General features: G+C 37.8%; 1 protein-coding gene and 1 pseudogene across 1 annotated transcript in view; both read right to left on the bottom strand.

Annotated features, from left to right (window-relative positions):
• Positions 1-24033, bottom strand: part of SCMH1 (Scm polycomb group protein homolog 1) — a 168201-nt gene that overhangs the window by 78048 nt on the left and 66120 nt on the right. Inside the window, 2 exon segments of the mRNA XM_045298800.1 lie at positions 6389-6632; positions 11655-11743. Of these exon segments, the coding sequence (XP_045154735.1) occupies positions 6389-6632; positions 11655-11743 (333 nt within the window).
• On the bottom strand, positions 138-1592 carry LOC101662885 (annotated as a pseudogene).

Genomic DNA, 24033 nt, shown 5'->3' with positions numbered 1-24033 from the left:
AAAAAAAGTACTGATTTTAAAAACTAGTAACTTAAAACAGCCACACAAAAAAGAAACATGGTCCCCAAACATTCTTTTCCTTCTGAAAGTTTTATGATGCATTGTTGTCATCAACCAGTCTTTCACTATAGAACTTAAATGGCCAATTGAGACAAACAGTGCTGAGACCGTTCTTCCACCCCTGATTAAGACTGGAGTGGCAGGTGTGATGGGTAATATTCATTTAGCCTTCTGAGCCTTTTGGGCAGACTTGGTGATCTTGCCAGCTCCAGCAGCCTTTCTGTCCACTGCCTTGATGACACCCACAGCAACGGTTTGTCTCATGTCTCGGACAGCAAAACGACCCAGAGGAGGATAGTCAGAGAAGTTTTCCACACACATGGGCTTGCCAGGCACCATATCAACAATGGCAGCACCACCAGACTTCAAGAATTTGGGGCCATCTTCCAACTTCTTGCCAGAACGGCGATCAATCTTCTCTTTGAGCTCAGCAAACTTGCAAGCAATGTGGGCAGTGTGACAATCCAGCACAGGTGTGTATCTAGCACTGATTTGGCCTGGATGGTTCAGGATGATCACCTGAGCAGTGAAGCCAGCTGCTTCCATTGGTGGGTCATTTTTGCTGTCAACAGCCACATTGCCACGGCAAACATCTTTGACAGAGACGTTCTTGACATTGAAGCCTACATTGTCCCGAGGCAGAGCTTCACTCAAAGCTTCATGGTGCATTTCAACAGACTTCACTTCAGTGGTAACAATGACTGGAGCAAAGGTGACCACCATACCAGGTTTCAGAACCCCAGTTTTCACTCTGCCTACAGGGACAGTCCTGATACCACCAATCTTGTAGACATCCTGGAAAGGCAGGCGCAGGGGCTTGTCACTTGGTGGGTTGGTGGCAGGATGCAATCCAGAGCTTCAAGTAGTGTAGTCACACTGGCATTGCCATCCTTACGGGTAACCTTCCACCCCTTGAACCAAGGCATATTAGCACTTGGTTCCAGCATGTTGTCACCATTCCAACCAGAAATTGGCACAAATGCTACTGTGTCAGGGTTATAGCCAATTTTCTTAATGTACGTGCTGACTTCCTTAACAATTTTCTCGTATCTCTTCTGGCTGTAGGGTGGCTCAGTAGAATCCATTTTGTTAACACCAACAACGAGCTGTTTCACACTCAGTGTGTAAGCCAGAAGGGCATGCTCATGGGTCTGCCCGTTCTTGGAGATACCATCTTGAAATTCACCCACACCAGCAGCAACCAGTCAGCCTGTGATGTTCCTGTAATCATGTTTTTAATGAAGTCTCTGTGTCTGGGGGTATTGATGATGGTCATAGTACTTGCTGGTCTCAAATTTCCACAGGGAAATATCAATGGTGATGCCACGTTCCCGTTCGGCTTTCAGCTTATCCAAGACCCAGGCAGACTTGAAGGAGCCCTTTCCCATCTCAGCAGCTTCCTTCTCGAATCTTTCGATGGTTCTCTTGTCGATCCCACCACATTTGTAGATCAGGTGACCAGTTGTGGTGGACTTGCCAGAATCGACGTGTCCAATGACGACGATGTTGATATGGGTCTTTTCCTTTCCCATTTTGGCTTAGATTTTTGCGATGGCTTTCACCGACACCTATATTCTGGTGGCAAACCCGTTGCGAAAAAGCGAGTTGTAATCCATTTTGAAGGCTATAATGCTTGATCTTCAGCAGCAAGTGCCTCAGGTCCTCCTTACTTTCAGCATGCAAGTTTGTGCCACCTGCATATCAAAGGTTGCTAACAAGCCTTCCTCCAATTCTGATGTTGCATGCTTTTTCATATAGTTCAACTTTTGTGATTTTATTCTCAGCATATATACTGAATCCGCATGGTGAGAAGATACAACACTGACACACATCCTTCTTGATTTTAAACCATGCAATATTCCCTTGTTCTGTTAACATAATTGCTTCTCGATCCATGTAGAGGTTCCATATGAACAACAAGGAAGTGATCTGGAATTCTCATTTTTCTCATAGCTATCCATGTTTGTTATGATCTACACAGTTGAATGCCTTTACATAGCCATTAAAACACAAGTAAACATTTTTCTAGTATCCTCTGACTTCAGCCAGGATCCATCTGATGTCAACAATCATATACCTTGCTCCATTTCCTCTTCTGAGTCTGGCCTAAATTTCTGGAGGCTTCTTGTCAATGTACTGCTGCAACTGCTATCAGACAATGTATAGCAAAATTTTACTTACATGGGATATTAATGACATTGTTCTATAATTTTAACATTCTTTCTTTGGAATGAGTACAATTATGTATCTCTTCCAATCAGGTGGCCAGGTAGATGTTTTCCAAATTTCCTGGCATAGGCAAGTGAGTGCCTCCAGTGCTTCATGGATTTGTTGAAACAGGTTAATTGGTATTCCATCAATTTCTGGAGTCATTTTTTTTTCTTTTTGCTAATACCTTTAGTGAAGATTGCGATTTTTTCAGTACTATTGACTCTTGGTTATATGCTACCAATTGAAATGGTTGAATGTTGACTGGTTCTTTTTGATAGAGGTACTGTATTCTTTCCATTTTCTTTTGATTCAGTATCATTCAATATTTTGCCCATAGAATCTTCCAATATTGCAACCCAAGGCTTCAGTTTTTCTTCAGTTCTTTCACTTTTAGATCTGCTGAGCATGTTCTTCTTTTTGGGGGGTTTTTCTAACTCTATAAACTGCAGATTGTTCTTTCTCTAGGTGTTTCATTATAGCACTTTGTTTTCTCAAGCTTCTCTTTGAAATTTTCTGTTCTCTTTGACGACATCATTTCTTCCATTTGCCTTTGCTACTCTATGATTAAGTTTCAGCTTCTCTTCTGACATCCATTTTGATCTTTTCTTTCCTGTCTTTTTATTGACATTTGCTTTCTTCATGTATGATGTCCTTGATGCCATCCCACAGCTAATCAGGTCTTTTATGATTTGTTTATGCCATCAAATCTGTTCTTGAGATAGTCTCAAAACTCGGGTGTGATATATTTAAGGTCACCCTGGCTTTCATGGACTTTTTTTTCATTTTCTTCAGCTTCAACCTGAATTTACGTATGAGCAATTGATGGTCTGTTCTACAGTCAGCCCTGGGCCTCACTTTAGCTGCTGATATTGAACTTTTCCATCGTCTCTTCTTATAGATGTAGTCAATTTGATTTCTGTGATTCTATCTGGAGAAGTTCATGTGTCCAGTCATCTTTTGTGTTGTTGAAAAGAGGTACTTGCGATGAAGATGTCATTGGCCTTGCAAAATTCTATCATGTGATCTACATATTACTAATGTCATTATTTTCCAACTACTGTTCTTTCCTATTTGGTTCCAACTTTTGCATTCCAGTGGCCAATAACTATCAATGAATCTTTTTATTTAAAATCATTGTATTGGGGGCTCTTAGAGCTCTTATAATAATTCACAGCTCTTATAACAATTGACACATCAATTGTATCAAGCACATTTGTACATACGTTGCTATCATTATTTTCTAAACACATTCTATTTGAGCCCTTAATTATCAATGAATATTGATCACATGTTTAATCAATTTCAGATTGAAGATTTTGTGGAATTCAATTTTTTTCATTGGTAACTTTAACAGTTGGTGCATATATTTGAATAGGTATTGACTAGATTTTCTTATATATGGCAAGTTATTATCCTATCACAGACAACATTGCAATTCAAGATAGATCTTGAAATGTACTTTTTGATAATAAATGTATTGTCATTCTTCATAAATTTGTCATTCTCAGCATAGTAAATCATCTGATTTTCTGATTCAAATTGGAAAATTCCAGTCTTTTCCAGTTTTCACTAATGCCTAATTGATCTTTGCGTATTCCATTTTATTTCTGGTGATTTCCAATTTTCCTAGATTCATATTCCATATGTTTGCAGCTATTTCTTCTTTTTGAGTTTTGTCCCGTCAACAAATGAAGGTCCTGAAGGTTTTAGTCCATCCATATCATTATGGTTGACTAAGAAGGCAGCTCTTCCTAAGCCATAATTTGAGTGCCTTCTGACCCCGAGGGGCACATTTTCTGGCAGTATATCTGCCAACGGTCTGCTGCTATTCGGGAGATGTTCAATATCTGACAATGTTTTGCTGCTATTCATAAGATTTTCAATGGCTAATTTCTCAGAAGTGGACACCCTATTTCTTCTTCATCTGGAAGTTCTGCTGAAATCTGTTCATACTGGGTGACCCTGCTGGTATTTGAAACACCAGCGACATAGCTTCCAGCATCACAGCAACATGCAAGCCACCACAGTATGACAAACTGACAGGCAGGTGGTGGTAATGTCAATTATACCTCAATAAAGGATCCCTGGGTGGAAGAAACAATTAAGCAATGTACTATTAGCCCAAAGAATGATGGTCTGAACTCACCCAGAGGCATCTCAGAAGAGAGGGGTGGTGATCTATTTCTGAAATGTCACCACGTTGAAAAGCCCAAAAGGGCATGATTCTAGGCTGACATATCTGGGGGTGGCTGGAATCAACTGCTTGGCAACTAGCAATACTTCAAAAAATCTATTACACAAGCTCCCTTAAACTTCCACATCTTCACTGTTACTATCTTATCATTCTAACTTGTTTTATTTCCTTAGGAGAAGTTATCTTATCTCTATCTCTAGAAAATATATGTCTCAAATTATACTACCGGATACTCACTCATCACTGACCAACATGGTTAGATTCCAAATCTCAGGCCATGATGTAAAAATCAATGCTATGAAAATATGGAGGGTGACCACACCAGGCCACAAAATGGAGGATTACTTAACTGTCAAACCACTGAGAATCATCACCCAACCAAGCTGATACATAACTTTAACAGCTAGTGCTACACTTAGTTGTCTGTTGCCACTGTGCAAAATCGTTTAAAAGACTTTTTGCTACTCTTGTAAATGTAAAATGTTAGATAATGATACAGCTGATAAATGAGAAGTAGCTGAATTTATTTCTTGATTTAGATGTTTACTGCATGTGTTCACTGGTAGTGGTGGTTCAGTGTTAGAATTCTTGCCTTCTATGCCGGAGACCCGAGTTTGATTCCCAGACAAGCTACTTCACACAGCTATTCCCCTTCTGTCAGTGGAGGCTTATATGTTACTATTATACTATTACATGGAACAAGATTCAGTGGGCTTTCCTAGAAAGTATAGGAAGAGAGGCCTACTTCTGAAAATCCGCCAATGAAAATCAATGACCTGATTCATAACCAACCAAAGGGATAATGCAGGTCCCAGTAGCATTTCTTTTCATTCTGCATGGGGTCCTCATGAGTTGAGGCCAACTCAATAGCAGCTAACAATAAAAACATTCCACTACAACAAGTGCCATGATAGTAACATTGTTCATCCTCTCCACTGTTGTATCATCAGCCTTGTTCACAATAGGTGTTCAATAAATATTTGGCTAACTGAATGAATGAATTCCACAGAGGTTAACAAAGATACCCTCCAACATTCATTTGTTCACATTGACTAGAACTTTTAAACAGAAAGAGGATAAATTTATTACTATTTTCTTTTTAAAGAGAGCTATATAAAATTTTTTTCTGAATTATCTCCACCATCATGATCATTAGAACTATCATCTATTGTTCAAGTAGTCTGTGGCACTACTTTAGTACTTTCTACACATGCTCCCCTTTGGTAGGGATTATCTTCTAATGATGGAATTATAATAATTAAAACTATTATATAACATTTATTGAAAATTAATAATACACATAATAGGATATACAATAACTATAACAATAGCAGGAATAAGACAAAGCACAGATATCATTTGCTATTTGCCAGATGTTATGTGTAAGCACTTTAACCACAAAATCTCACTTATTCCTCATAATAATTTTATGAATTTCTTTCACAGACAAGAACTTTGAGATTGAATGAGATGATTTAACTGCCCAAAGCCACACATCTGGTAAAAGGGAGAGCTAGAACGCTAACTCTCTTCTACCTCACGTCTCAGCCCATGCTTTCCATTTCCCACAGTACTTTTTAAGCATTTTACCACACAAAGTTACTCCAGCTCATACACACAAAGCTAATAAAGCCTGAGGAAGAGGTCTACCTTGAGAATGAGATAAACACTTAAGGGGATAGGAACCATAGTACCAGATAAGCCAGTTGCTTGAGAATATTAGAATATTGACAGCAAGGAATTTTTACATTATTCCAAGTTCTATGTGTCATTTCATTTGACACTAAATTCTTAAGAGTTTTTAATTAGGCCTGAGAGGCCTAAAAATTGCTGGCTACTGCCCCTCTCTGCCTACTAATGAGGGTAATGAGTAAATATGCTGAACACGAGACTCCCTTATCATTCCACAGATGGGGCCTTTACCTTTTGTGCCAGGAGGCTGCAGGTTGTCTCCAGTCATGGAACACCAGCCCACAGGGAAGATGTCCCGGGAATCGAACCGGCACCAGTAGTCAAAGGCCCCTCGCCATCCATCAAAAGTGACAAGCACCTCTGAGCCTCGGACCTCCCCAATCGTGGCAGGGCAGATGAAATGAGGGTTCTTCCTGTCCACTGCTTCTAGCTTCATTCCCATTTTGAAGAAGTTGTGGGAAGGAGAAGGTGGTTCCTAGATGAAAAACAGAAGTTACAACTTGAGACACAAATAGATAGGCTATGGATGCCCACAGGTTGCATCCATCTTAGGCAGATGATTAAAAAGTGGCTGGTATATAAGATTTATAATGGAAATTTAGTATTTCTTTTAAATAAATTTCAAAAGATGCCAATGTATTCCTTTGTTAATCTTAACATTTTCACTGACATCTTTGCTTCAAATGTGTATTTTTTGAAAGAAATAAAAGATTACAAATAGTACTGAATCCTCCGTGCTCCTCCTGCAACCAATTTCACTTCTACTTACAACAGTGTACTACCCATGTATGATTTTATACTTTAGTCTGTGTGTGTGTATACACACACACAGGCACACTGGGCTTTCTACTCCCATAAACAGTTATAGTCTTGGAAACCCACAGGGGTTCCCTATGAGTTAGTATGGACTCCATTTGCCTGCTTTTAAAATGTATATAAATGGTATCATATTTACATAACATTCTATAACATTTTTATTGCATTTTTCAGATTTACCTATATTGATGAATTTAGTTCTAATTTATTTTAACAGGTGAATTACATGTATTCACATAATTCATTACTTTTTTGAAGGACATTTAAAGTTGTTTCCAGTTTCACTAGTTCAGAAAAGTTTTAATTAAGATCCTTGTATTTGTTCCTTTATACTTTTCTCTACTGTACCCTTTCCAGAAAAATAACTGACTCACACCGCTAGGACAATTAAAAACTTTTGTATTATAGCCCACAATCCAGGATAAAATGTAGACATATCTGCTTTGACAGCCCTGTGGGATACCCCCAGTGCCCCCTAGGGGTGGAACATTGATGATGCATATAGTATAGAAGTAGGATTCCTGGGCTGTAGGATGGATAGGAGTCCTGCTAGTACAGTGGTTAAGCACTGACTGCTAACCAACACATCAGTGACTTGAATTCACCTGTCACTTTGTAGGAGGAAGATGTGGCTATCAGCTTCCGTAAAGATACAGCCTTGGAAACCTTACGAAGCAATTCTATGCCATCCTACAGGGTTGCTGAGTTAGAATAAACTCGATGACAATGGCTTTGTATTTTGGTTTTAGGAGAAATATATAAGGACCCCTGGCGGCACAGTGGTTAAGTGCTTAGTGGCTAACCAAAAGGTTGGTAATTTGAATGCACCCTGGTGGTGTAGTGGTTATGCATTAAGCTGCTAGCTGCAGACGGGGCGTTCTACCCTGTAAAGAGTTACTCAGAAACTCACAGGGCGGTTCTACCTCGTTCTATAGGGCCACTGTGAGTCCGTCTTGACTTGATGGCAGTGAGATGAGTGAGCAGCTCTGTGAGAGAAAAGTGCGTGTGATCTGCTCCTAGGAAGATTACCGTCTAAGGACTCTATGAGGCAGTTCTCCTCTGAACTATAAGGCCCCTATGAGTTGGAATCGACTCTACAGCAAGGATAGATAGCTGCATTTTTGGCCTTCCTAAATACTGTTAAACTGTCCTAAAAGTGATGGGACACTCTCATCTGCAATTCTCATCTGGAGAATTCCTGGATGCTGACTTTCAATAGAGCAAGTGTTCAAGTATACCTCCCACTCACTAGTCTAATCCTTTGGTTTTACTATCTAATCGTGCATCAACAACAAAGTCTTATTAAATGTGTACCTGGCATAAAACGTATCCGTAATTTGTCATTCTTCAATATTGTTTTGGCTATTCTTTCTCCTTGATATTTCAAATGAATTTTAAAATCAGCTTTTCAAGTTCGGCCAAAAAGCCCCATTAGGATTTTGGATGAAAATGCAATGTATTTATAGGTTAACTTACGAAAAATTAACCTTTGCATGATATTGAACCTTTTCGTACAAGAATATCATAGCCTTTTTCATTTGTTGTTTTCTTAAATGTACATTTATTCTTTAATATGTATATTTTAATTCCTCTACAAATATCTCATACTAAGTAACATTTCTTTTGGCTACATTATTTTATTGCTATTATAAATTGGGTCATTTAAAAATTTCATTTTCAAATAATATATTAATAAAGAAAATAGTTTATTTTTACAAAGAAATCAATTGATTGGATACTGATTGATTTGCTTATGCGAATTGAAGCATTAATCTTTTGTCTGCTCCCTTTATCAATTATTGAGAGATGTGTATCAAAAATTTCCCTAGCAATTGTAGAGTTTTCATTTTTTTTCTATGAATGCTGTCAAACTTGGTGTATATACTTTGAGGCTATATTTTTTAGGACTATATACATTAATAAGTACCATATTTTCATATTTAAGGCACATGGGAATTGAGCAGTTTGCAAAAAAAAGTTGTTCCTTGTTTGCATAAAATACCGTACTGTATATACTCAAGTATAAGCCGAATCAAATATCAGCTGAGGCACCTAATTTTACCACTAAAACTGCATTAAGAATGTGCTGAAAAACTTGACTTATACTCAAGTATATACGTTTATCTTTTTGATGAACTGTAATTTATTATTCAGAAACTACCTCTTTAATGCTTTTTAGCATTCAAGTCTCCATTGTCTGGTTTTGGTATTTGTAGCACCAACTTTGTTTTGATAAAAGTTAGCCTGGTTTATGTTTTATATTGTTTTCCTTTCAACATGTTTGTGCCATATTACTTTAGCAGAGTATTTTGTAAACAGCATACAGTTAGCTCTAAAAAACAAAAACAAATCGATATCTAACTGAATTCATGAGTTTAAGTTCATTTTTTATGCTAAATGGTATATTTAGATTATAGTTATCTTACTGTCTACATTTCTATTTAACCTGATTTTTCATGCTTCTTTATCTCCTTCTCAATCAACTGAATTTTCTTCCCTTTTACCACTTCATAGATTCACAAGTTAACTACTACAGTTACAGTCATTCAGTAAGTTCTCTGAAGATTTTAGCTTCATACTTAACAAAATCTAAAGTTCTTAATTTTTTCTGATCTCAAAAACACAAAAACCTTTGAATATTGTAACTCATTCTTAAGGTATATAAGTATTCAGTAATTGAGTTTCACACTGTTATCCTGCCAATTATTCACTTTGTCATTATCATTGGTTTACATACTTAAAGACAATGCTGTATTAGCTTTACTCGTATGTTAAAATAATCTTTCCTCACATTTACAACATCTTGCATCTCAATCTTATTTTCTAGTTTCAATATCTTATTCCTGAAATGTACTCAAGTTATTCTTTCGCTGAATGTTTATAACCACTCAAAAGCTTTGTTTGAAAATATCTTGATTTTACTTTCATTTTTAAATATTATGTCCATATAAAGAATTCTGAGTGAACAATTGTGTTTTCAGTACTTTCAAAGAACTCAATCCATTATCTTTTGGTGTGTACTGCTGCTGTCAAGAATTTGACTGCTCGCCTAAATGAAACCTTTAGAGAATTCTATTTCATAGCTTGTTCAGATCTCCTCTTCTGCCCTTAGTTTTCTATAGCTACACAGTGATGTTTAAGGTGTCTTTCATCTTTAATAGACACACTGGAATAGTCACAGTCACTATTTAAAAAATATTCCCTTTCTCTAGTCTTTCTAATTTACCTTCTTGGATTTTCCATTCAGCAAATATTGGGTAATATTCACCTTGTTTTTCACCTTATCTTTAACATTTTCCATTTCTTTTCCTCTCTGTGGACCATTCTTGGTAATTTCCTTACACAAGTCTTACGTTTGATAATTCTTTATATTTGACTAAGCTGTTTATTTTTTATTTCAATGATAGCTTCATTTCTAGAAATTCTATTAGCTTCTTTTTCATATCTTTTAAAATATAGCACCTTTATTTTCTTAAAATCCCCTTATTTCCTTAGTAATTTTCAAATACTTTATTTATAATCTCTAGTAAATATTTATATTATCTCAAAGTCCTTGAAGCTATAACTTTACTGTTTACTAAGTCTACTAATTCTTTATCATGTTAGACTGTTTTGGTTTTTTTTTTAAGGGTTTTGTACTTAATGGATGGAGAGCTAATCTTCAGTGGTACCTTGCTGGGGGAATTTAGATTCAACCTTGGCTGAAAGTATATCCATTTTGATGGTTTAATTTCTATAGGTACTAGGAAATAAATCTTTGGGATTCCTAGACAATACATGCACGATCTCTAAACCCAAGGCTTACAAGATTTTGTGGTATCAGAAGAGATGACTCCATTCCCAAAGCTCAGGCAAAAAATTCTTTGTCATCATTATAACAATCTTCTCATTAAGGGGTATAGTTTTGAGGGATATGATCTATTTTTTATGTGCCAATCTCAAGTTTATATTTCTGCCTTGCCTGGACTCTAGATCTAATCTGTTGTCCAACTGTATGCAGTTAAAAAACAAGATCTCTGGAGAATAAGACTGGCTAAGTCGCCAAGACAGCTGTGGGTCTATGCACACCATTTAACATTATAGTTCTCTTTCTTCATTTTTGGCTTCTGTCTGGAAATTTTTAAAAAACTTTCTTGTATGGGTTTCTAAAACTATGAATCTTTACGGGAGTTGAAAGCCTCATCTTTCTCCCATGGAGGAGCTGGTAATTTTGAAATGCTGACCTTGTAGTTGGCAGCACAACCTGTAATCCACTTCATCATCAGGCTCCTAGTATAAACTATAGAAAACTCCATAATCTAGAATAGCTTTTTTAGCTTTAATTATATTTTATATGTCCTATTAACAAAGTTTAACTTCATAATCACCCTGTAAAGCAAACAATATCCCATTTGTATGAGATCAAAAGACATTTAACAGTTTGCCCCAAGTGAACATTGTTTATTATAAATAGAGTAAGGTCCCAGAAACTAGGAATCCTAACTTAAAGTCTAATACTAGTCCTTTATAGATAAACAGCTATTTCACAAAAGTCTTTTGTAAAAAAAAAAAGCCACCTAGTTTCTGAGAAAGCACCCTCAAGCAATAAATATAAACTAAAAGCTTACTAACTGAGAGTATTTGACTATAAGCAGTTTAAAGCTGGTGATAGTTAGATTCTTTCAACTATAACGAATCTTACCTTGTGGAAAATCCTGATAGGAGCCATCTCTGCTCCATTTAATGTCTTCAAAAGAAACATAGGCCAAGAGGACGCATTCAGTCGAAATCCTGCAGGGTGAGAGATGAAAAATATGTTTCAATGGAAATGGTGATACAAAGTTCTCCTTTTAGAATTCAGCTATTATCGTGACAACCTACACTGTGACAGTCACTATCATACACTGGCAGGAATTAAAAGTAAAAAAGAAGAAATGCCTCATTTGACAGATGAGCCCTAGGAGGCACTGAAGAGGGAGTGTTGTCTAAGGTAATGCTGCAAAGTTAAGTAGTGGGATTATGCAACGCTTGTTTCTTGACACCTAGAAGCTTGCCTAAAAAACTTTTCTTGAAAAATCCAAAAATGATGTGAAATAGATTTAAGAGATACTTAGAAAAAATTTTGAGAGTAGAGTGTGAAAGTGAATGTAATTTCTTTTTTAAAAAATAAAACAAATATTCCAAATAGTATTTTTGATAACTAAATTTTTTGGTTTATTATAATATAAACATTTTCTTTCTCTTTTCTGTTACACACACAAGCACAAGACATAAAAAACTTTCTTGACATTGTTTACTTTAACTCTGGATCAAGAATCATGAAGATGGAAGAAATCAGCCTATCAAAAAAGAGGAAAGAGGAAAAAGAAGCTTAGAGAGATTGTCTACAATCATTCAGCAAGTAAGAGCCAGTAAGTACACTATTTAGTTAGTGAATTATAAAAATATAAGCAAATCTACTGCAAAAGTTCCCCTTAGAGATGTCAGACAGTGTAAGATATGACAAAATAATAATTTGTAAATTATCAAGGGCTCATGAGGGAGGGGGTAGCAGGGAGGGAGGGGGAAAAATGAGGAGCCGATGCCAGGGGCTTAAGTGGAGAGCAAATGTTTTGAGACTGATGAGGGCAATGAATGTACAAATGTGCTTTACACAATTGATGTATGTATGGATTGTGTTAAGAGTTGTATGAGCCCCCAATAAAATGATTTAAAAAGAAAAGTTCCCCTTAAAGTGTTCTAAAAGCAATGAGGTTACTTTGAAGACTGTTATGCCTACCTCAGGCCATGGTATTTCCATTTCCTCATATGCATGTGAAAGTTGGATAATGAACAAGGAAGACTGGAAAATTAATCCTCTGAATTATGATGTTAGGGTAGAGTATTAAATGTAGCATGGACTGCCAGAAGAAAGAACAAACTTGACTTGGAAATAGTGATCCTTCATTTCACGTGCTTTGGGCATATTATCAAGAAGGATTCATCTCTGGAGAAAGAGGTCATGCTTGGTAGAGAGTTAGTGAAATCAAGGAAGATTCTCAAAAAGATACAGCAACAATGAGTTCAAATACAGGAAAGATTGTACAGGATCAGGCAGTGTTTCACTGGGTTGTATACAGGGTCACTGTACATTGGAACCAACACAACAGCATGTAACAATAAACCAGTAGTTACGTGTTTCTATTAAAGTGCAGTGTTTCCTTCAATTTGACTTCAATCTCTCCATTCAAGAACCAAATTCGAGTGGTTTTTAATAGTCTCCTAACCAGCCTACGCTCTCCCATTCCTGATGAAATAGGAGCATCAAAACTGCAGAAGTGGAAACAACAGCAGCAATAGTATTTGAAATGAGTTCTAGATACTGTGTCAAAAATTTCACATTAATAACTTGATTCTCAAGACAACCTTATGCATTTATTAGATATTATTATCTTCATATAATACATGATGAAAGAGGCACAGAAATATTGTTCCTTAGTAGACCTTGCCTTGAAAAAGAAAAAAAGGAATTGGGAGCCACCTTGCCTACAATTTTACAGTGAGAATATGGTAAAGACAAAATTGAAATCCAGGCAATCTGACTCAGATGGTCCCACTCTTAATCACCAACCAAACTGCCTCTATAAGCAAGTCAAATAAAAAATGAAGTCAAGAGAACTAACATCCCAGATGACTTAACTTTTAGTCTCAAAGCTGGCTAAAGTAAATCCAGCCTCCCAAGTTCAGAGATTTCTTGAGATAGTGCATCCACAGCAACAATGGTGATCTCAATGTAGATACTCCTAGCAATTTATAATTGTGATCATTTACTTTACTTGGTTAGCTTTATTTCCTTTTGAAAATGAATCCTCACCCAAATTTCAAATGATTCAGTGTGAATGCCAATCATATGGCTTGACTTTTCTGGTTGCAGGGTGAAAATTTTAAGCACACCATTTAAGAGCATCAGATTCCCCTAAACTAGGGGGTGTGTATGTATCTTTGTATGTACGTATGTACTCCAAATTGGGCCAATTATCTCCAGATACAGTATGGATATTGGAAGAGAGTGTCTCTCTTCCTCTCAGATAATGACTAGAATATTTATACATTTGACACTGTAACAAGAAGAACAAACTTATGAATAAAGCAAAAGTTGAGGAAGAGATGGAAAGACATGATACGGAGGTCTTTAGAACCCTATCTTTAGACACATCCAACCTCAGATAAAACCTTGGGTTTTTTGATGAGATAATAATCCATCCTAATTAGAGTATCTTTGAGAGTAGCTAGGGGGGGAAAAAATCACCTGCAAAGGAAAACCAGTAAGAATAAGCACAGACTTTTCAGCAGAACCCATTAAGACAGTGGAATGACATATATAAAAGACGGAAACAAAAATACTGCCAACTAAGAATTTTATATCCAGCAAAATTATCGCTCAAATATGAGAGATAAATAAGGGGATTTTCAGGCCAGGAGAAATTACAGGAATTTATAAAAACAAGACTGGCATTACAAAAGATAAGGGGAGCACTTTGGACAAAGAATCAATAACGGCAGCAGATAAACCTGAGATCAAGACAACAACATCCTGAAGTCAAGATACTTAAAAATAGTATTCAAAATAAAACAAAATTATAAGACAATATTGAGATATAGAGACATCAAATGACAATGAAGACAAACGCAAAGAAAATCAAGGGAAAACTGTAGATACAAAACATTCTAATGAAGCGAAAAACAAGTAGTATGCAAGAGATAACAGACTATTTTAAATACTGGAAGAAAATAAGTAACAGGATAACCTTAAGAAAATGGAGGCCTTCCTGCGCAGGGGCTATGGAAAACAGAGTGTACCACCCAACCACAGAGGCAGACCCGGGACCGCCAGCGGCACTCGGAGTGTCCTGGGCGGCTGCGTCTACCCGGGCCTGGCTTGCAGCTGGTGAGGGGGCGGCTGGGGTTGCGCCGCCCTGGGAGTCTGCTTCCCAGGAGTGTTTCTCGCCTACCGTGTGCAACAAGTGGCCACTTCCACCTCTGTTCCTTCCCTTTCCTTCTAGGGAGGGGCTGGGTCACCTCTGAGCCACCTCCAACTCTCCAGGGCGCCCTCACCCCTGGATTGCCCCACGCCTGGGTCCCCAGTGGCCACCCTGCGTGTTTGGAAGGTTCAGGAAATGCGTCCCAAGAGACCTGAGGCAGCCACTTAAGACTTCCACTCATCCTTCGAAGGCGACCTTCTGCCCGGCACCCAGTTGTTAGTCTGCGTTATCAGTCAAAAGAGCCTGTATTTAGACTGCCATGCACTTTTTGTTTATCTTTGTCTGGACTTGCGGTTTGCCTGTTGTGAGCCCATGGGGTCGTTGAACTGTGGCAGCATCTTCCCTATCGCCCACGGCATAGAGATGGGTGTCAGCCCAACTCTTTTATCTCCCAAAAGATTTATTTTCACTGGAAAACAATGGCTTTCTGAACAAGCAGTATGTGGGTATGAAGGAGAAAGTCTTCGTCTGTAGGTCTTTGTCGGTAGCAAAACTAGGATGTATGTTTCTCTTTCCCTTTCTTGGACATTCATTTTACTAGAAGCAATTAAGGTTACTTGAACGCCTGTTGTTGAAAATAGTAAAACTCATTGTGGTTTGGAAATGTTAGCGGGAGAGAGCAATCCCTGGAACAGGACGTCATGCTTGGTGAAGTGAGGGGCCGTGAAATTGAGGAAGGCCCTAGCCAGATGGATTGACCCAGTGGCTGCAACAATGGGCTCAACTTAAGAACAATTGTGAGGACAGTCCAGGACTGGGAAGTGTTGACTTCTGTCGTAAGCGGGTCGCTATGAGTTCGGACCTGGCTTGATGACACCCCAAAGCAACTAACAGCAGTGAGGTTTACTTTGTAATCCAATTCCCACATGTATTGACTTCATCTTTTCTGCCCTAACTTCTGCCAGAGGACCAAAAAAAAAAAAAAAAAACCAGAATGAAAACAAATCTAGTGGCCTCCAGTGGAATCTGACCCAGAGCTGTTATTAAAGCGTAGAGAGCCTCACCTTTCTGACGAGTTTGAACAACCAACCTTGCAGTTAGCAGTTAAATGCATATAACTCACTACTCCCCCAGGGCTCCTTGCAAGACCAGTTTAGAGAAAATCAGAATGCCTAGAATCTATAGGTCTTTAAAAATAATTTAAAAAACAAATTTAAAAAATCTGCCTCAACTAAAACTAGCCCATTGATTTCCTTGGATAGAATTTAAATTCTCAGAGCAGATAACTAGAACCTATCTTCTGAGAACTCAGGTGACCTATTTTCACTGAATAGAAAAACAGCAAAAAAAAGAAAAAGAAAATGAAAAATAAAAGGAACCAAAATAGAAAATGAACCCATAATCAGTGCTCTTGGAAGCTGCCATCAAGAGGTCAAATGATGGACTGCATTCAGTAAATCTGCTGCACAAGACCTCCTGAAAGTGTTTAAATGTAAGTAGATTACTTTAAGGACTAAGGTGAACCTGACCCAAGCCATGGTGTTTTCAATTACATCATATGCACATAAATATTCAACATTGAATAAAAAAGACTGAAGAAGAATTGATGCACTTGAATTATAGAGCTGGAGAAGAATATTGAAAGTACCATGAACCGCCAAAAGAACACACAAATCTCTCTTGGAATAAGTACAGCCAGAATGCTCCTTAGAAGCAAGGATGGCAAGACTTTCTCTCAAGTACTTTGGACACGTTGTCAAGAGAGACCAGTTCCTGGAAAAGAGCAGCAAAAAGGCGAAGACCCTTGACAAGATAGATTGGTGCAGTGGTTGCAAATGGGTTCAACATAACAATTGTTGAGGATGGTGCCAGATAGGTAGTGTTTTTTAATGTTATGCATACGGTTTCTATGAGTTGTAACCAACTTGATGGCATCTAATCACAATATGTATTGAATGTTTACCATGTACTAAACATTTGAAATGCAATTTTCCACTCAACTTGAATTTATATCATGATAACAGCACTATTATTACCTGTAGTTTGCAGAAAAAGAAATCACACTCAGGGATGTATCTTATCCAAGGTCATAATAGTCGGTGAAAAGATACATTTTTCCTCAATCAGTTTTAATTATTATGTTTAACTATCTCTAAATATCCAAATTCTTTTAATGTTTTTTTCCAGTTTCTCCCCCCAAAATTTCTTTTTAAAAGCCTATAAAGATCCAGTTCTAAAGAGTTTTCATATGTCCCAAGATTTTGGAACCACTGAATTGTCTAGGGTCCAGATGTTAAAACCAACAGTTACTTTATGAAGCTCTGAATTTAAAGGTAGATTCAACCCCAAACCAAATTCATCACTAATTAAAGGGACCCTATAGGACAGAGTAGAACTGCCCCATAGGGTTTCCAAGGCTATAAATCTTTACAGAAGCAACTGCAACATCTTTCCCTCACGGAGCAGCTGGTGAATTCCAATCACGACTATTAGATAGGCAACAGAGTGCATTAATAACTGTGCCATTAGATCTTTTCCAATATGAGGGTCCTCCAAAAATTCACGGAAAAATGAAACTGAAAGATAATGAAAAATTTCCGTGAACGTTTTGAAGCTCCCTAACATAGATCAGGTATGTAATTTCATTATTCATGTCCTCTTGAGGCAGGTAACAGAACAACATTCACTAACACTGCCATTGTTCTAAGGAAATATGAAGGCTTTCAAAGGTTCTTGTGAAACGATATTAAAATATTTTTTCACAAACTTTTTGAAGCCTCCTCACATAATAATTCCAAGCTTTGGGGAGGTCTTAGAATCTATGGATGACAAGATTATTCTGTGGAACCCCAGCTCACATGACCCTACTCTAAGAGCTTTATGCATAAATATATGTAGAGTAATATGCCACTAATTTAGGAACAACTTAGGTCAACTCACTTCTATTTCTTTGTTTTTGTACTCCTACTTGCCAGGTGAGTTACTGAACTACATTAGTTTTCCAAACCTCCAATTTACTAAGGAATAATGTAGTGGTTATGTACTGGGCTGCGATCCCCATGGTCAGCAGTTTGAAACCACCAGTAGATCCATGGGAGAAAGACTGGGCTTTCGACTCCCATAAACAGTTACAGTCTCAGAAACTCACAGGGGTTCGCTATAAGTAAGCATTTATTCCATTAGTAAGTTTGCTTTTTTGTTTGTTTGTTTTTTAGTTTAAGTGCACTATCCACATTTAACCCCAGGAAGAGAAAACAAAACGTATTCATAGAACTGGAAAACAGGTGCTAAAAAAATGGTCTTCCTTGAGGAGGTAGTGAGTATATACCTTGATAGTATCTGGGAAGGACTTGAGGTTCCTTCAATTCTGGCAGACTCTCATTACCATTATCCAGCTATGCCATACCCCATACACGTACCCAAACCACAGTTAATTCAGGCTAATTTAATTGGGGTGGAGTTTATGACTAATCTTAAAAGAGGCAATCCATAGATGTAAATAGATATAGATAGTTCTTGCATCAATCAATGCCAAGAGTTTTACTTCAAAGAAGAGAAAAGTTCAGTGAATTTTTTTAATTATAAAAGAAACATTTAAGCCACCTACAGTAAAAAAGCACTTTTCTATAAAATTTCATTTTTCTTTCTCCACAAAATTTTATAATAGCATTCAAAATTTTGTGACAAGAAGTGAGACATGCATCGTTTATAATCCCCCTTCGCATTGACAAAGGAGCACTGGTAATGTTGTTCGTTACCCATTTAGTATTGAGGAAACAGATGGACAGTGGGCCCCTACTCAAGTACTCCCTCAATGCAAGAATACTTTGTTGTAATAATTCGGCAGTCTGAGATGCTCACCTTCCTGACATGATCGCTGAAGACAAAGTGGGTGCATAAGCAAATGTGGTGAAGAAAGCTGATGGCACCTGGCTATCAAAATATTTATCATCTGGGGTCTGAAAGGCTTGAAAATAAACAGGCAGCCATGTAGCTGAGAAAAAGCAAAGCCTACGTGGAAGAAGCACACCAGCTGGTGTGATCATGAGGTGTCGAAGGGATCAGGTGTCAGGCATCAAAGAACAAAATATCTTATTGTGACTGAGGGGGAGTGCAGAGTGGGGACCCAAAGGCCATCTTACAGAGGATGTTCTTAAATGCTTCCTCCCCGCCCCCCCAACTATCATGATCCCAATTCTACCTTACAAATCTGGCTGGACCGGAGGATGTACACTGGTACAGACAGGAACTGGAAACACAGGGAATCCAGGACAGATGAACCCCTCAGGACCAGTGGTGAGAATGGCGATATCAGGAGAAGGGGGGAAGAGATTACAAGGATCTACATATAACGTCCTCCCTGAGGGACAGACAGCTGAGAAGTCAGTGAAAGGGGACGTCAGACGGTGTAAGATATGACAAAGTAATAATAATTTATAAATTATCAAGGGTTCATGGGGGAAGGGAAGCGGGGAGGGAGGGAGAAAAATGAGGCGTGGATACCAGGGGCTCAAGTAGAAAGCAAATGTTTTGAGAACGATGAGGGAAACAAATGTATAGGAGTTCTTGACACAATGAATGTATGTGTGGATTGTGATAAGAGTTGTATAAGCCCCCAATACAATGATTTTAACTAAAAAATAAATAAATGGGAGAAAAAAAAACTAGTCAGGAGTGACTTAATGGTAGTGGGATTGGAGTTCCATGAAGGCTATTTAGCAAAGGAGATTGATCAGTGACAGAAACATACAAAGGGGCCCTTTCATGCCAATGTATTACATTTAAAGCAGAAATGTGATTCATTTTGTTGAACAGCCAGCTCACACTGGGTTCCAAACACAGTTGACTAGAGGTCTCATGAGACGCCAAGTTTCTGCTCTAGGCCAGCATTTCCCAAACTTGGATAATGAAATTCCTTGAGAATCATTAGAAAATACATCAGTTCCACACCTTGGAGTTCTGATTGAACTAATCTGACACAGGCCTAGGCAGTGTGGCTTTTAAGAACTTCCTAGAAGGATCTCACAGGAAGCCATAGAACTATTACTCCAGAGCCCTGTTTAATTTGAGCTTAATAGGAAATTGTGTGTACACTTTAACATTAACCATTGAAAAGTTGATTTTTTAAAAAGATAATAAAGATACAGGCTTGACTTTGTAATATACAATATGTACTATGTAACATGTTGGGAGAAAATGGGGCTTTCTGCTTCTCTAAAATTTACAACTTCGAATATAGAGACAGTAAAAAAGGAATGAAAAAGAAATGGCCATAACCGCGAGTCCTAGAAGAGCTCAGTAATAAGAGGGGCTGTAAGGGAAGATGGGCAGCTTTGAAACAGTGTGAGAATCAGCTTACCTCACCATCAATGTTTGTTTGGAGACGTCCCCAGGGGAGTAATAGCTTATGTGAACATACCGAAAATAAACTTATGGTTCCCAAATAGATCAATTTCATTAGTGTTGGGGGAGCCATTTTACCATGCAGAATCCTAGACTCTGATTCAGGAACTCTGGTGAAAGATCCAGATGGTCAGAGTACATGAAACACTCATGCATATATGTAATAGCTATTGTGTATGTGTGTGTGTATCATCTCTTATTTCAATCTCTTATCTATGAACGGGCTTCAAAAAGCTGGTAGTAAAATCCCATTATCTCTTAATTTCATTTCCCACAAACTGTTGAAGCCATCTCAAATGTCGATACAAGTATATGTATAGCTATGAGAGGGTTTCAAAAAGCCCATGGAGAATTTATTTTCAGTTCATGAAATTTTGAATCCCAATCATTTATGTGTGTGTGTTTAAATATAAACACCACTTGTCTATTAGTTTGTTGTACTATGGTGCCTTGCATTTTGCTATGAACCTGGAAATTATATCATTGGTGTTTGAAATCCCAGCAGGGCCATGCAAGGAGAACAGGTTTCGCCAGAGCTTACAGACTAAGAATAGACTACGAAGAAGGGATAGAATGTCCACTTCAGAGAACTACACACTGATAATTTTATGAATTGCAGCAAAACTTTGTTAGATACAGTCCTGGAAGATGAGCCCCTCAGGTTGGAAGATACTAAACATATGACTGAGAAAGAGCCACCTTCTCAAAGCAGAGTCAACCAGAATACGGATGGAGTAGGGCATTTGGGATTGTCACTTGCTGATCAGGCACAATCAAAATGAGAAGAAACAGCTGCAAACATCTATAAATAACGAGAACATGGAATGAACAAAGTATTGATCTACAAAAATTAGAAATAATCTAATTTGGGATACATAAAGATCAACATTCTAGGCATTAGTGAGCTGAAATTGATTGGCATTAGTGATTCTGAAGTAGATAATCATATATGTGGTTTACTATGACAGAATAACTAATTTAAGAGGAATGGTGTCCCTTTCATCAAAAAGATAATTTCAAGATCTATCTTGAAGTACAATGCTATCTGTGACAGGACAATACTATTATTCAAAATTATATACCAACCACTGAAGCTAGTAATGAATAAATTGAAGAATTCTACTAACTTCTTCAGCATCAAATTAATCAAACACAATCAAGATTCATTAATAATATTGGTGACTGAAACACAAAAGTTGGAACCAAAGTGGAAGGATCAATAGTTGGAAATTTGGGCTTTGGTGATAGAAATGATGCTAGAGATTGCATGCTAGAATTTTGCTAGACTCAAAGGATCAAACTGACTAAATCTGTGGGAAGACACAACTTCATCACAAACAGTTTTTCAGCATAAACAATGACATACACATGGACCTTGCCAGGTGTGAAGCACACAGGAATCAAACTGACTACATCTGTGGGAATAGACAGTGAGAGGCTCCATATTTGCATCCAAAATGAGGCCAGAGGCCAATTGTGAAACAGACCATCAATGCTAATATGTAAATTCAGGTTGAATCTGAAGAAAATTCATGAAAGCGAAGTATATCCCACCTGAGTTTCTAGAACATCTCAATAACAGATGTGGCACATTGAACATTAAAGACAGAAGACCCGAGGCGCTGTGGAATAGCATTAAGATTGTTACACATGAAAAAAGCTAAAGGTCATTTAAAAGAGAGAAAGAAAGAAAAGATCAATGTAGAGGTCAGAAGAACTCTGAAGCTTGCTCTTAAACATAGACTAGTGAAATCTTACCGAAGAAGTAATGATGAAAAAAACCCCAAAACAGACAGGGCAAGATATGACAAAATAACAATTTATAAATTATCAAGGGCTCATGAGGGAGGGGGGAGCGGGGAGGGAAGGGAAAATGAGGACCTAATGCGGGGGGATTAGGTGGAGAGGAAATGTTTTGAGAATGATGAGGGCAATGAATGTACAAATGCGCTTTACACAATTGATGTATGTATGGATTGTGATGAGTTGTATGAGCCTCTAATAAAATGATTTAAAAAAAAAAACCAGAAAATTTCAAGGAGCAGCTCAAAAGACAGATTATAATAAAATGTGCCGAAGACATGGAGTTAGAAACCCAAATAGAAGGACAAGCTCAGAATATATCAAGCTGAAAGAATTCAAGAAAAAAAAAAAAGAAGCCCTGTGTTGCACTATCTAAAGATTCTATGGGCAAAATATTGAACCACGAAGGAAGCATCCAGAGAAGATGGAAGGAATATACAAACTCATTGTACCAAAAAGAACTAGTCAGCATTTGACCATTTCAAGAGGTAGCATATGTGTAGGAACCATTGGTACTGAAGAAAGAAATCCAAGTTGCATAAAAGCATTTGCCAAAATAAGGCTCTAGGAATTGATGGAATAGCGATTGAAATATTTCAACAAGCTGATGAAACACTGACACATTCACTTGTCTATGCCAAGAAATTTGGAAGACAGCTAGCTAGCTGACCAACTGACTGGAAGAGCTCCATAGTTGTACTCATTCCAGGAAAGGTAACACAACAAAATGTGGAAATCATCGAATAATATCATTAAGATTGGATACATGTCACATTCAGTAGCGGACAGGGCACAAGGGCTATCACTGATAATGTCAGTTGGATCTTGGGAGGAAAGCAGAGAATACAAGATGTCTACATGTGTTTTGTTGATTATGGAGAAACATTTGACTGTGTGGATCACAGCAAACTATGGACAGCCTTGAGAAGAACGGAAATTTCAGAACACTACATTTCTGCTCATGTGGAACTTGTACATGGACCAAAAGGCAGTTGACAAACAGAATGAAGGAATACTACCTGGTTTAAAAGCAGGAAAGGTATGTGCAAGGGTTGTATCTTTTTACCATACATATTCAATCTATATGCTGACTAAATAATCTGAGAAGCTAGACTATATGAAAAAGAAAGTGGCATTAGGATTGGAAGAAGCCATATTAACGTGATTTTATATTCACGCTAAAAATGTTTTAATAAAATTACTACAGATGTAGAGGATTTTATATTACCTCAAAAATTTGTCTAATGAATGGAACTAAATTTGGTATCTTATTAAGCAAGTTGAATAAGAGGTCTATTCATTACAATTTCCATTTATAGTGAATAGGTTGGGAGAATACATGCACCTATATCAATATCAATGTTCCCTCAACACTCAATCTGATCCCACCACACTGAGGCAAAGCACTGGGGGAGTGCAGCGGAACAGCAAGGGAATGGAGCAGCAAGAGTTCCCAGGAATGCTAAAGGTGGACTTTGGGGCCAGGGCTTGGTGCCCCAACAGACTGGACTGGAAAACACTCCTAAAGGCCAGCAATCCTTGAACTAACTACAAGCTTTTCTTTCTTGGTGTGTTTTCATTTGTTCTTTGTCAGTGGTTTGTTGTTGTTGCTGTTTTGTTGTATATTGTTGCTTGGTTTTGCTCTGTCTTATTTTTGTGCATATTGTTGTCTCCGCAGGTCTGTCTGGATAGGATAGGCTGGATGAACAATCTGGAGGAGAAAACAACGGGACCAAAAGTTCTGGGGGAGGTGGGGAGAAGGGAAGAGGTGTTAACAAACCCAGGGACAAGGGAACAACAAGCGATCCAAATTGGTTGGGAGGTGGGTGTGGGAGACCTGGTAGGGCATGATCAAGGGGAATGTAACAAAGAGGAAGTGCTGAAATCCTGGTGGGGACTGAGCATGATAGTGGG

The sequence above is a fragment of the Echinops telfairi genome, unplaced genomic scaffold, assembly GCF_000313985.2.
Source record: "Echinops telfairi isolate 266 unplaced genomic scaffold, ASM31398v2 ScPeMD7_7457;HRSCAF=8495, whole genome shotgun sequence".
Lineage (NCBI taxonomy): Eukaryota > Metazoa > Chordata > Mammalia > Afrosoricida > Tenrecidae > Echinops > Echinops telfairi.
Note: the sequence above shows the minus strand (reverse complement) of the source record. Positions and strands in the feature narration are given on the sequence as shown.